The 14,947-nt window shown below is 41.5% G+C and overlaps 1 protein-coding gene and 1 long non-coding RNA gene across 5 annotated transcripts in view; both read right to left on the bottom strand.

The window, feature by feature from the left end:
- The window catches only part of LOC148936725 (uncharacterized), a 111,513-nt gene that overhangs the window by 5,933 nt on the left and 90,633 nt on the right, over positions 1-14,947 (bottom strand). The window lies entirely within an intron of this gene.
- On the bottom strand, positions 8,356-10,576 carry LOC148936726 (uncharacterized). The gene is made up of 2 exons (XM_089075993.1): positions 9,123-10,576; positions 8,356-9,023 (listed from the first exon to the last, which is right to left on the bottom strand). Exons 1-2 carry the CDS (start codon positions 9,381-9,383, stop codon positions 8,589-8,591), a joined length of 696 nt encoding a protein of 231 aa, XP_088932119.1. The 5' UTR covers positions 9,384-10,576; the 3' UTR covers positions 8,356-8,588.

Genomic DNA, 14,947 nt, shown 5'->3' with positions numbered 1-14,947 from the left:
CCGCAAATGATATATTGGTAAAGTTTGTAACGAATGCGTTAAGAGATATTATTATACGCAAAGAGTACTACTAATTTCAAAATTATCTTCTCTCCTCTTCTCGACTTGATTTTAACATTGTTAACCCTTTAGATGTTACACACTATTATAATAGATTGCCTTTAAATAATTTTTTGAGAAACGCCTTTTCCTTTTCATCTCGCGTTGATCATGTAGAAAAGATTAGATTGTAAATCTAAATTATAGACAGAAAAAAAAATCTATCAAATTTAGAATATCATTAACTTGTGTTCTACAAAAAAGTTGTGTGTTCGACTCATTGTCAGTGTTCAGCTGTAGCATAAAGGTTAAAGACGAGCGATTAGATTTTGTTTCATTGTTGACAGATTTTGTTGTCGCGATTGATTGTAGAAAGACCGCATAATAAAGATAAGTCAAGCAAGATAACATCTATCTTCAGGACTACGCTCGCACTCCTATCGATCGATCAACTCTATCTCGTCAACCCCGTGCGATATTTGTCTCCTCGCACGAAAATACTTTTTCCGTGCTTATATAATTAGACTTGTATATCCTTTTTCAAAAATATCAAATATATTTAGAAACAATTTCCGCCTCGCTCATCGTACGTGTACGTATCTCGCCTTCCTTTTTCGGAAATTAAATTAGCTGAAATATTTATACATGCAAAAATGCGTGCCTCAATATTTATACGCCGACGTCCTGGATATAAATATTGTTACATATTTATACCTATCGCGCGTTCTACGCTCCCCACGCGCGAGCTTGATTATAATTTTATTTCGCTGTCACGCGACGTGATCGTTATTTACTTTTTGCACCGGCTTCGCGACGCACGTCCTCATTAAAATGCATCGTACGCGCACCGTGATATAGAAGGTGTCCCACGGGATAACGCAAATACTTCATTGGTGGATTCTGCAGCTAATTATTTTCAGTGAAAATTTCACATTCATACAAATTCGCGAGAAAATAATGAATCCTATTTATATCGTGATCCGTCAGGAGCAAAATTTCGATATATAACTCCTGTATGCATTCAGCATAATTAACAAACATTTATACTAAATCACAATGGAATTAGCTGTTTGATTCAAATGTTAAAATACTTGTGTTCTCGTAATAAATGACAAATTTGATTTGTGTTGATGCAGCTCTCAATTAGATTAGCTTCAGAATGCACAGAATGGCAAAATATTTGTACTTCCGGGACACTGTATTGGATATTAATACTCGCGATACCAGTCTGTCCTGGTTCATCGCTCGTTCCAAGTAATGATTCGAGTGACAGGCCTCGTGGTTGGGAAACCCACGCGCGTTCTCCCACGTGTGAATCGATCCGAAAGGACATCTTCCTCTCGGCGAAGAGGCGGCCTGTTACGCGATCGGAAAGATCGATGAGAAAGGAATGAAGTCGGGGAAAATAATCATAATTCCAATCAACCGTGTGTCATTCAACATTCGTCGACTTCCTGCTTTAATGGTAATAATGGTAATTACACCAATGTCACGGACATCGTTTCATCAATCTTTTAAAATTTTTCAGTAAGGAATAGAGTCCTCTGACTCGAGATTGCAATCTGAGATTGCAATTCTGGAAAAAGTTGTTGCAGAATCGAATCAAAATTTTTGAATTAAATCATCATCGAGTTTAAAAATCGGTAAAAATATCTTCAGATATTAATTTAGGTTTTTTTAAACATCTTTTACTTTATTAATCAAAATATCAACGTAATAATATATTCGAAATAAGGATGAAAAATCGCAATTCCTCTAGATTGCTAAATTAAATATAACCAGTAGATTTTATTTTTTCAGTAATTAATTTGTGTACAATTATGCAAGCAACATTCTCTTGTCAAAGTGTATAATTATGTAAGTAAAACTTCTATAAATAAAATGAATAAAAAAACATTAAGTCTTTTACAAAATGCCGTAAAAATGACAGTAAAAATATTTATTATCTATAAAAGATGTTACATTCAATTAGGTTTGCCAGGATTCGTCCTGCTTTATTGGCGTTGTATCTTCGCATAAAAAAAGAGCAGAAAAATGCAAATTCGGAATAGAAAATTTATTTTTCTGCACATTTTCTCGCGCGCAACAGTCATTAAGAAAAAGTACTACATCTACTTTGTGCACATGCAAATGTCGCGGATAAATTCTGACATTAATCTATTTGTAGCTCACATTCGAATTTATCATCCTTCTCCATAATTACTCTCCGTAATTACTCATATATGTATGGATCTGTCTAAGCAAAAAGCGGCAATAAAGCTGGCCGGATCGGACGAACTTGGGATGCCGCAATGTGATTACGTTGCTGCATTGGTGAGAGACAGTGTAAATTGATGTGTAAAAGATACGCGTGCCGCAACGCACGTTAGGATGAAAGAATCGAGTAGCGTATCCTGTACGCGGAGACCGCAAGGAAATCCCATGTGACACACACCTCACCACTTTCCTCACCGCGATGGAAAAAAAAAAAAAAAAAAAAAAAAAAACAAGTCTTTATCCTCGATTTTATCATACCCTTCGAAGGACCCGTTCGTTGTATGAAGGATCACTCGACGCGATATGTCGTTCGCCGAGAACATTCTTGGAAAGCTATATAAAAACGCTTACCTCTCTCGGGAATACGTCCTTAACGTTTTACAAGACGTTTCCTACTTATTGTTCTTACCTGTAATAAATATCAAATCGCACCGATGTACAAGTTGCCGGAAGTAATGTTACAAAAGTCCCTTTAATAATTGAACGAGGTAATTTCGCGGGTGTAGTAATTTCACCACCGGAAAATATTTAAAACAAAACTGCAAGTGGCGTTCTTTGTGGTGGTAGAAAGGGGGAAGGGGAGTGGGGGGGGGGAGGGGGAGCACGTAATATTTTTTTGATAGACAAACGCAGCGCCGAGCGGTGCTTTTATATTCGTTTAGTCTTTGAAATTCATACGAATGATGCATACTCGAGTTTATCGTGAGTTTTAAGTGATTATCAACGCGCCCGTTCAACAACAACAAGTCCGCCAAGAGAAACGGGCGCCTTTCAAAGGATTTTTATTCTATACGCGATTGGCCACGCGCTCTTTGTTCCCACGCTACTGCACTTTAGCACGCATAATAACGCACGACGAGGAAGAGCGTGGGTGGTACACGGTACACCGTGGCTCTGCCTACATAATCGCAAAGAGGGTCCGTAAAGCTGGGGTGTTAACTTCCGTCATCCGGGACGGCGCGAGCGCATGATGAAGGGGTTTGTTTAACGAGGGGTAGCTCGCATCGATGCGGCGGCGCGGCCGTAAAAGCCAGCGTATCTCATATTATTATTTAATAAAAATTATAATGACAAACCGGTTACTAGGTGGGACCTCGCGTATTTTGATTTAAGTTACGCTCGTCTCTTTACGCTTGAGTTTTAACGGCTTATCCTACGACCGGGCCATTATTGACCTTTTTTCATAATTCAGCGTTAATTTAAACGCGACGGTGCGAACTTTAAAGTAATATAGTAATATAAATCAATAAATCTCTTTTATTTTGCTATAAACTGCGAAAAAAAAGGCATCGTCTTTAATCATCTTTTGGAGAGATTTTCAAGGCTTTCGGAATATCGTAAATACTTCAATTTCGACACTAGAGGATAAAATAGACATTTTTCTGCGTGACGCTGCATGAAGCCGTTCCCGCGTTATGACTTAATATATCACTCTCGCTCGCAATTAGTATCTCAGCTGGCACGTTTCTTGTTGACGGCTCTGTACAAATGGCGAACTGCTTCGAATCGATCCATATCCACCAGACACCTTTTCAAGCGTAACGAGAGTTCGCGTGCATTCTCAGCAGTTGCCGAGCGGTTTGAATACCATAACGACGTCTCTTCAGTGAAATATCGTTTCCGAAATCTGATAACCCGGTTCCTGATTTCCATATGTGCCATCATTAATAACGAGTCTTTCGATGCACGCAATCTGCCATTTTCAATCTTTCCTCCTCTTCGCCCTTCAACAAAATGAATTACTATCGGCGCTGCAAAACAGTATCCATCAATATCGCCATCTGTCAAAAGTATACCTCCTTTTCTCTCTCCGTCTCTCTTTTTTGGATGTAATATGCATAATTAAAACTGGTTTATATCGCGTATAGTTCAGTGCTCTCTTCCTTGCTCGCTCAAGACTCATTGAGAAGGCAATAAAATTGTCTTCAATGGATACTTCATTGAAGTGTATCTAAGCTAGATCAAACTAACTAGTTACTGGTATCCTTTTTTTAGCACTAAAAGTCGAAAGTTCCGCGTCGCAATAGTGATCGTTCGCGGATTCTAAACACAGATGCTACATTACTGTCGGATGCGCCATCCGTGACGAAGGAATGTAAAATCGGTGCGAAATTCCTTTAGCCGGCCGCTACTTTCCAACGCCTCAGGTATCATTTTCTAGAGATTGTTGTTTGTTGATCGCGCTGTAGGTGTGCGTCCACTAGGCAAACTGCTCCGACTGGAGCGAACAGCAGTCTATACCGGCCAGACACCTTTCTATCCTTGTGGGCCCCGCGAACAGGAGTTACCGGTTGGAATGCCATCGCGCTGTCAAGCTTAAGGTCTGTCCACACGCGTTAACGACGGCCGTTCCGGCTGCCTCACGTCTGACATCATAGATCCGGGACTCGCACGCGAAACCAAGCCGTTTCAATGTGGACTGAAGTCCTGCCGGGCGATGCTCGCAACAATTTGCGATCCTTCGCGGAAGTATTCTTCGAAGAAGCGAAGGAAAGGCACGTTCGAGGAAAGCAGAAAAGAACGCATACTAATAAGATTTGATCGTAAATAAGACGGTTAGATCACTTTTATAGTGAATTCAGAATAATACTAACGGTGGAACTTCAGTATTCTTTTTCAGAAAGATGTATAATAATTGTAGAGATCTTTTGGAAAAAAAAAATGTTAAAAGAGAAAGATAAATGTATAATAATCAAGTAAGAATTTGATTGATTGGAAAAACTTTTCATAGATATTTTGTGAGATACTCAACAATTACTATTATATAATTATATAGTTATATTTTATATATTATATAGTTATTATATAGTTATCCGAAAGTTTATTATATAGTTTTCCGAAAGTTTCCAGCAAATTGTAAAGAATTTCAGTAAACGTTTATTTGAATAAATCGAAATAAATGTGTGCTAAAATTATACGAAATTGTAAATAATCTTAGTGAAAATTTTGAATTTTACAAAAAAGAGAACATGATTCATTATGACTTTCTCTCTCGAATTCTACGACTTACTTTACTTTAATAAATATACTTTAATAAATATATCATTCTCTCAATGCATACTTATCTTTTTCTCTGACCTCCAAGAAAAATCCATTTTTTTAAATTGTTCGGTTACCTTCAACCACTTATTAAATATCGATTGAATCTTTGATACTCTCAGACTTGCACTATAATTTTCTTTCTTTTTAACACGTTAACAACTACGGAGGTCATCCGTGATTGGCACTTGACTTTTCAATGGTGCTCTAGTGGCCACTAATGATAGTGATCAATCCACCATCAAAAATTTTTTAAATGCTCGTAAGAAAAAAAATTCCATTTGATATAAAATTTAAAACAATAAAATATAAATGATAAAATATATAAAATGATAAATACTACTCGAAAATATTTCCCATTAGAATATAATTTCAATTATATTAAACGATATCTTTTTATTATTATAATTTTTACAATAATAAAAATTTTATTAGACATAAACCTCTCTTTCGGGCAGTTAAGTGAAACAAATTTAAATAATTAATTAGTAAACAAATAAGTTTCTTAATAAAAAGATATATCTGACGTTCAACTGCGCAAAATCCTGCGTGCGTCGTATGGGCACACCTTAATGTATCTCTGCTCCATAGGTGTTCCCCCGGTTTTCAGAGCCACGCGACGCGCACGCACGCACACGCGTGCGAGAGCGAGCGCGCGCGCGCTCATTCGATTGACCGGCCGCGATCGCGCGCGAACTGTCGAGCCTGCGTGAGGTTGCTCGCCTTGCACGACCTCGCCGCGTCACGCACGCACATTTAATTCCCGTCGACCTGACGCGTCGCGTATCGTCGAGCATGAAATAATTAGACGGACGGGGAACACGTGATTAACGGACTCATTAACGCGAACCCAGAAGGGTGATAATTGTTTGCGGGTCTCTGTGGAAACTGGTTTAAGAACGTGCACCGATTGCGCCGTGATCATATACGGTATCAGCGTATCAGAGGTAATAAAATGTAAATGAGAATCGCAATGTAACTATTGTCGACCATTGTTCGCCCCCCCCTCCCCCCCCCCCCCGAGAGAGGAGAAAGAAAATAAAGTTCTATCTCGTGAATCTGTACGCTAATGAATCATTTCCTTTCTTCCATTTCGGATTTCCATTCGTCAAATTTGTATCGTAATGAAAATATACAAATAAACAATAGTTAATAAACAATTAAATACGATACTTCGTGTCATTAGGCTCGCGATAACATTACCCATCTGTTCGATAGATAAGAACTAACCCCAGCTAGAACCACCCTTCCCATCAGGAGCTCCCGCATCGCTGGAGGTGTTCTCGTCTATTCCGAAAGTGACCCGGAAAAGCGGATAGCTTGGAAAACATTCTCGAAAAGTCTAGGCGATTTTACCAGGAATGCAGACCGGCCAACAAGCGGCATTCGAACTTGCTTCGCAAGGCCCCCGTCGACATTTCTGATAGAGTCCGTAATGTCAATCCGATGACCTATCGTCCATTATCGATCGGACAAACATCTAATTCCGCCTCAAATCACTGCGCTTCGTACACTTTGTTATTTATAGATCGTGCATACATTACATCACGGTGCGCCGCGGATATTGTTTTCTATTTTACACACAGGCTGGCAACTCTTGAGATTTTATATTAACAGGGAGATCGTAATATATTGCGCTACAATTGACGTTCGCTGTGGCGCAGAATCGCGTATCCGCGATAAATTCGCAAAATGAATATTCGTGCAAAAGTAAACAATTGCCGCCGCTTCGTTCTCTTAACGAAGCGTTAACATCGCTAATTTATCGCGGTTTAAAACACGATGAATTTATCATCACGGGAATGTATAACGTAATCACTCCGTGTATCACAGGTCGTATTAACATTACGCGAAATTAATAAAATAGGGAGCGATCTCGACGGTGACTATTATGCATCAAACAACCAAATTGATTGTCATTATCCAAATACGCTATTAAAGCGAGTCATGAAAGCTGATATTCTGCGGGAAATGTGTCAAAACCGGTCATACCTGACGTGAAAATCGTGCGACGCCTATTAACGTCAATTGTTGAAAACAATTCAAAATGCAAAGAGCCAAAATGTATATTTAACTAACCTGCTTTCTATAATAAATTAATCTCTCTTGTCGGATGCTCGAAGAGGAGAATCTTCAAGAGTCGGGAATTTTGATACATTTCGCTTCAATCGCTAGGTGACTTTATTAAAACGGGAGTCAATTTCATTAGAACCGTTAGAGTACATAAATTTAATTATCCTTTCATGTATATTCCGGGCGATTTTTTAGTAGAATGCACATCCCGTTCGATATCTTCTCTTTCCTCTCCGCGGTTTATTCCGTCAAACATGTCATCGCGGCATAATTATAGCGTGTCCGAATAAATGGATCTGTCAAATAATATTCGGCGAGCGAGGTCGCGTCGACCGAGAGACCAGTTGTGTGACATCGACATTTTGTGGATCGTGGTTTTTCCACGAAAATGGAATTTTGACGAAAAATTGAAGCACTGATGTAACAGGCTAACAAACGCGCGAGTAGGAAGCTCGCCCGAACGAACGAACGAACGAACGACCGACCGACCGACCGACCGGGAATCCTGCGGGACACGCCGCGTCCCAGCCGCTTGTTTGTCGTCGGAACGGAAAACCGTGCGGTCTCCGTGCCAGAACTAGACACGAGCCGTAAGCAGGCGCGCAGGAAAAGCCCGCGTGCTTTCGCTTTCCCTGACCTAGCTCAATCCCGGAAATCGAGGGGGAACGAAACCTTTGTCGGGCGAGAAAATTCCCGGCACCGGGACAGCGAATTTCCCTCGTGACTAGGAGGTCATGCAGTTTGAAGAAGGCTCTCCGGGAGAGCCTTGCCCGCGGGATGGCAACCGAACAGAGTGGACGAAAATGGCCATTTAGCTAGCACTGGTCAGATATCGGTGATCGGAATAATCGGCCTGGCGTTAGGCTGATGAAATATTGTTGACGGCGTTGTTTTTACTTCTTCGCGCGATTGAATTCTTTTTTTTATATCTAAAAAACAAAATTTATACTTAAATATTCTCTACTTTCATTTTTAAATAATATATGAATTATAATTGTATTAACAAAAAAAATCTATATTAATATTTCCTAAAGATTTATTAGCTAATCTGGCATAGTGCGAGGGAAGAAAGAATGCAAGAAAGAAATTGCAGTTACATAAAATTAAAATCTGCAATTCACTTCATTGTTTAGACAATAAAATATAAATATACTGCGAGAAAATATATTTATTTATATTAATTACAATCGAATAAAATGAGATAAAGAGAATGTTCGGTAAAAAAATATCCCATTGCTCGAATATCGACAAAGTACAAATATCGACAAAAAACAAGTCCAGGTTATTCGAATTCTAGGTATATTCGTGTGAGTGCAGGGGAGTGATCCTAGAAATAGTAAAATTCTTGTCTCTTCTGTACTCCTGGGAAAAAGACTTTCGCAGTTTCCCCAACTACGCATTTTCCACACGGTATTTTCTATGCATCTAACGATTCGCCCCACCGCGAGATTTGATCCTTCCCACACTCGCCTCTCGCCGGGTTTCCCGTGGGAAGAAGGACCATCGCCCTCGCATAGTTTCCTAATTCGGGATAAGCCACGACTCTCCCTCCACGTGCTGAAGTACGTGCCTTTAGAAATCGAACACGTCATTTCGATGTGTCTCGAATCCAAGCTCTACTCAGAGCGACGTCTCAATATTATTGTCGAATGTCGCTATGCAAAAAGCGCGAATTTTCGGGCTCCTTAAAAACGCGGACCAAAGCGATCGTTTTATCCGCGCAATTCGCTCACGGCAAATTTCTCCAAAATCATGCAAAAAGCGTAACGAAAGATTCGTATCCTATAGCGAGCACACGAGACATGATCGTTATCGTGTGCAACATTATCGAGGGGTTGCCGCCTCGAGACAAGATGAGAACTGCGAGCCACAGTCGCCACCGCCGCCACGTGGCATCGAAATACACCCACCAGCGGAGGGTGTTCCGCCACCTCTCCTCGTCCGAAGTTGCTGAGACGCATCCCCGGGGCCGACATGCCCTCCTGTTTGCGCCTAGACGTCGGTGGATTGTCGAAAGTGCTTGCGTCACGAGGCGCACGTCGGTCTAGCCGGGGCGACGCGCGGCGTCGCGTCGCGTCGCGTCTCGCCGACGGCCGCCTTCGCGAAATTAGGAAATCAGTTGACGATCGTGACACCTTCGATCGCCGGCGTCGCGTACGCGCCCTTCTTCCCGCGGGAAACAACGATCGCGCCGCGATCCTCACTCTTCCCTCCCTCCCTCCCTCTCTCCCTCTCTCTCTCTCTCTCTCTCTCTCTCTCTCTCTCTCTCTCTCTCTCGCTGTGCGCGTTCTCGCGGGCGTCTCCCGCGGGAGAGACCCACCTGCACAGGTGATGCACAGGTCCTACGGGGGTGCGCCGGGCCATCCCGGCAGAAAAACTGCCGATTTGCCCGAAAATCCGGGACTCCCGTATCAGGCTGCCAGGAGGCCGGTCAAGGTGTGCGCACGGGGACAGCGGGAATTGCGATATCGAGCCCGCGCCCGCGTTCTCACGGGATGCGCGCCGGGATGCGGCGTCGATTTGCACCGCGTCGCTCCGGAGCGCCAGCCGGTGCCGAAAAGCGCGCCCGTTTCACAGGGTAGCAAGCGTCGCGGAGGTTCATCCCGGCAGCCACCGTTGCGATTGATTCGACATCTGCAGCCACGAGGGAGAGAACTCCGTTTTCCTCCCGGATGCATCCTGCACTTGGACCGCGTCAACGACCCTCTGTGTGTTTAATCGATAAAAAAAGATATCGCTTTTGAAAACCGCAGCGGAAAGTCGTCGTGACGAAGATGAAAAGAATTCTGCGCGAATGTGGCGGAATGTGTGGACTATCGTATCAAGAAAGTATCATGTCCGATGCGAAGTTTTTTTCTAATAATTAAGTAATTGGAATCCTTGTCGCGTCGAAGCTATTTATCGATGTCTGTTATAGATTGCGAAAAGAAGATTACTGGCGCGTAACTTCGTTGCTCTGCTTCTGACATCTTTTCCGTCCGCGTTTTAAAAGAGCGCATCGAGAAAAATGACATAGAGACGGCATTATTTACAAATACAAATAAATTGAATACGTTGAGTAGGCTGTGTCCTACATTATCTTGTCGTGGGATGAGACGATGAGTTTAAAAAAAATGCGACAGAAGCGAGCGGAAAAAAAGCGGGTATGCGGCGAACATGAAGGTAGAGGAGTATTAGGGTGTGGAATATTAATGGCTAATTAATAATCAAGCTGATTAATATCAGTGACATCAAATGCGGCGCATTCGCACACGCGGTTATTCAGTTTAATAATATTCTGTTTATAGCATTTTAGTCTGCAGACCCGGCGGCGCAACAAATAAAACTAAATATTAATAATTCTTTTTTTAATTTAAATACGACAAACGATGCTAAGTAGCAGTACCATCATGTCACTTCCTAAAATAATACAAAGATTCAGAATTCGAGCGAAAAATATTTCTAATTTTTTTTTATAGGTAAAAAAATATAAATGAAATACAAGCTAACTAAACAATTGTCTTTACTTATATATCTAAACTATATAATTATAGTTTTTCTAATCTAAATTGCGTCGATGTCTCTAAAATGTCTGCAAACATATTTCACAGGCTGGATAATCGGAATTATGGAATGTTGTTGTCACGCGCAATATGTTACAGACTCATGTAGCATCCATGGCGCCAGTCCTTCCCTCTCGCAAGGCTATAAATTTAAGTATTTAAAGCGTCGCGCTCGCCGGGGCTTTCCATGCGATGTAACATTGATAGCAAAGCCGCAGGGTGGTGTATGATTTTCGCATCAGCGGTCACCAGCGGTCACCTCCCCGCTACGCGCGGTACGCTCCGCTACGGCTTTTCCATCCCCCTCTGTCTGTGCGTTAACCCTTCTCCCGCTCCTGTCGCTCTTCTCTCTCCACCCCTTTCCACCCTCGCATCCTGTAATCCCTTGCGGTCCGCCGGAGCCTGCGCTTTCCCGGCGTTCCGACATACCTTCCACGTGTATGAACTCCTGATAGGTTACCGCCCGTTCCTTTTCTTCCCTCAAAGACACCCCCGAGGGAGTACCGGAGCGCGTACCGAGGGTTACGGACGAGCGCGGATTGTCGATTGTGTCCTTTTTACCAGGAGCGCTCAGGGGAGATCAATAGCGCCGCGTATGTCGCGATAAGAACGTCGCGCAAAGAGTATTGACAGAAAAAAAGATGTGAGAGAGAGAGAGAGAGAGAGAGAGAGAGAGAGAGAGAGGGAAAAGGAGATAAAAAATGTATAGTGTCGTATTTGGAGCTGTCAAAGCAGCGCGACGTCAGAGAGCGAAATGACTCGTTCGTAGAGATAAAGGATAGAGATAATCCGATTTCTCGACAGTAACGTAACTAATCCCCGGCGTTTAAACTTGTTACTTCACATGATCGCAGTCGTTGATATTTCCCACACAGAGGCGATAAATAACGCGTTTCGCTCGCATCCAGAAGAAAGTCGTGTCCGGAATTTATTTGAAACGTCAACCCAATCGAATTAATCAAGAGACAAGAATAAGACAGATGACAATGTTGATTAAAGAAACGTATGAGTCATCCATACAAATCGTTCGTAAAATGATTTCTGATGATTTCTGACGAGTAGTAAAGTCTCGAAGTAAATCCTCGCTACTTTATTTCCCACTATTTTTCTACGATACTTCAGAAATCGCGACGCGAGTTGACGCATATAATAAGATTCATTATCGCGCAAAAAAAAGAGAAAAAAATGTTCGATCGGGCGTGTACAAATCGATCGGCGGTTTATCGAAACGAGCCGCGCCAATACGCGCGTCACGCATTGCTCCGATTTGGAATACAAATGCCGGGAAATGCCGCGACGTCGTTTAAATGGAAATCTACAGTGGCAATATTCCAGCGGGACGACTGACTGCACAACACGCCATTATAATACCGGTAACATTAATATCGCTATGCAATAATGTTCTTTCTAACAGAAATTAGTATGCTACTTTCTTTCATTGTTTTCTCGCGTTTAACCACTTGTACGCATATTAATGACGAAATTGAATCGCGAGAAATTATTATTTAACTACTAAGATATTAACGCGAAATATGGAAATATGCAATATTATAATATTTTATATATTAATAAATTAATAAATGGAAAATAAATCATGTATGAGTCATAAAGATGCAATCATGAATGAGTTTAGATAAATGTCAGGTGTATTAAAATTTCATATATTGTCCCACTTGCTTCATTATATTCTATTTTATATTCTTTATTTTAAATTATTTATAAGTTTAATATTATTTAGTTTTCAATTTCCTCATTTTCGTTTTCCTCCTTCCATCTCCAACCCTTTTGCCCTTTTCATCTCGTCATCATCTCATCTCTCTCCACTCTTTGCTCGCCCACTCGTCCTCTTTCGTCCTTGTTTCTCATTTTTATTCCCGTGCTCCCATTTATCCCTTCCCATTGCTTTTCCATCCCACGATACCTCCGCATGGAAGTTTCGACTGCACCACCGATACGCCCGGATGAAGTTACGAGGGCATAACGCCATCGTATATATATATATATATAAAACGTAAACGTAAAGCATAAAGGCTGACGCGTAACACGTAAGTCGTAAAAGCTAGTTGAAGTCCGTGCAACGTCGTCCAATACGGGTATTCTACCTTCTATACGTGTGGGCGTGTGCGCGTGTGCGTTGCAACCCGCGCAGACGGGTGCGTATCGCGCGATATTCCGCCTTTACCTTCGAAGCGCGAGAAGTTAAATGGCAATTTCGTTACCGAAGAAACCTCTCGAAACGTCATCGGAAAATCCTCTCCGTCGGTGGCGATGACCGGTAGCGAGCTATAAAATTCGAAATAAAAAGTAAAAGCCGAGCTCCGGATTCGGGTATTCTCTTATCAGTTCTTATCTCGGGTCGAGTGGGTAATGCGTATATAGCGGTAACAGTTTCCACTCTCTTATGTTAGCAGCGAGTTTCTCGTAACTCCTAATTGCCAACGGCGGCCCGGACAACACGGTTAACGCCAGGGATAATGACGCCCGTTCACCAATGAAACGATGATTCGTTACTCAGAAAAATGATTTCACAAACAACGGCGCTTATAGCCTCGCCGGTAATTTCAGCGATTATAATAATCGGGCGCCGGGATAATTATGAGGCGCCGTGAACTGGTTTTGCCCGTGTCGGATCTTTCCAAGGTTCCGACGATATTTTTAAGGACTACTTTGTTGCAGAAATTCAGAAGTTTAATATTATAATTTTGTTTCACTTATAGAATACATAATTGGAACCTAAATGTTCCGCTTGATTAAACCAAGCGGAGTAAAGTGTCGTTAGTGTAATAATACAACAAAGAAACTAAAATTATATTAAATATTTTACTAAATATTTTAGAATTATACGAAATTTTAACTAAATTAAAATAAGTTTAGTTTCGTTTCACAAAGTTGTGCAAAATATTTCATATCGGAATAAATTAATTTTGTCACGCAAGAAATCCAAGAATATGAAATACTATACGTTTACATATTACATTATTTTATTTAGTTCATTTAAATTCCTATTAGTTTATTTAATTTATTTATTAATTTTTTTATTAATTTTTTATTAGTTCGTCTAAATTTCTATCGTTAATATATTTGGCCTCGAATATCACGCTTTGTGCTCTCTTTTATACAATGCGTATACAGGCATCTTGCTTATAACTCTTAGATGAGTCGGGTTATGTCGATGATTAAAATTCTGACAGCGATTCGGAATGCCCGTTACGTTACGACATCCACTTTGCGCGACGTAGATCAATACCGAAACTATGAACGTAAGCGACGCGAGGAACGACTCTAAGCAGCAGCCTGCCCGCATTGTGTTGCGTACCTGTGCGCAGGGGATGACGATGAGGGAGGGTGGGGGGGGGCGGAGGGTGGGACGTTATGATGCTGCATTGTGCCACTTTACGACTTCCGGCTCAAACTGCCTCACCTCGCTTCGACTCGCTCGCAACCCTTCGTGCGATCTTCTCCCTCGCTATGCCACGGTATTCCACCTTCCTCGAAATTACTCCATTTTCTGAAAGACGCTTAAAGCGACCCTACACCGAGGGTCGGCCACCACATCCCGAATACTAATGTCACTTTTCGAATGGTTACATACGTGCGGCCGTGCAAGTTCGGACAATTGAAAATCCCCCTCCTCCTGTCGGCTCCAACTTTCCACGTAAAGTGAAGAGGATTATAATTAAAGATTATTGACGGTAATAATAATTAACAGTCTTTTTTTTTTTAATATTAAAAAGACAGTACAGACAATCAGTCGAGACCGAGTTCCAATATGTCAAATTTCTATACTACCTCATATCAGAAATAGGAGAAAGCAGTGGAATCTAAATTTTACAACCCCAACTGAATCTTCTAGTAATTTGCAAGTTTACGATCTCGCAACCCTGAGATCCCTGAGATCCCTGAGATTCGCGTAATGTCTGTTTCTAATTTCCTCTCACAGACAACCTTCCAATTATACTCGCTATCGTTCCTGCCCCGACATTACAAAACGCACGATG

The sequence above is a fragment of the Pogonomyrmex barbatus genome, unplaced genomic scaffold, assembly GCF_055798465.1.
Source record: "Pogonomyrmex barbatus isolate J1 unplaced genomic scaffold, ASM5579846v1 scaffold2, whole genome shotgun sequence".
In the NCBI taxonomy this organism is placed as follows: domain Eukaryota; kingdom Metazoa; phylum Arthropoda; class Insecta; order Hymenoptera; family Formicidae; genus Pogonomyrmex; species Pogonomyrmex barbatus.
The sequence above is the reverse complement of the archived record's forward strand: the minus strand, read 5'-3'. Positions and strand labels throughout refer to the sequence as shown.

Bases quoted from the DNA above. Each gene is read 5' to 3' on its own strand.
- LOC148936726 (XM_089075993.1), bottom strand. From the start codon at position 9,383: ATGTCGGCCCCGGGGATGCGTCTCAGCAACTTCGGACGAGGAGAGGTG. The intron at 9,024-9,122 runs TAAAACGATCGC...CGCTCTGAGTAG, and splicing joins CCGTGAGCGAATTGCGCGGA to AGCTTGGATTCGAGACACAT.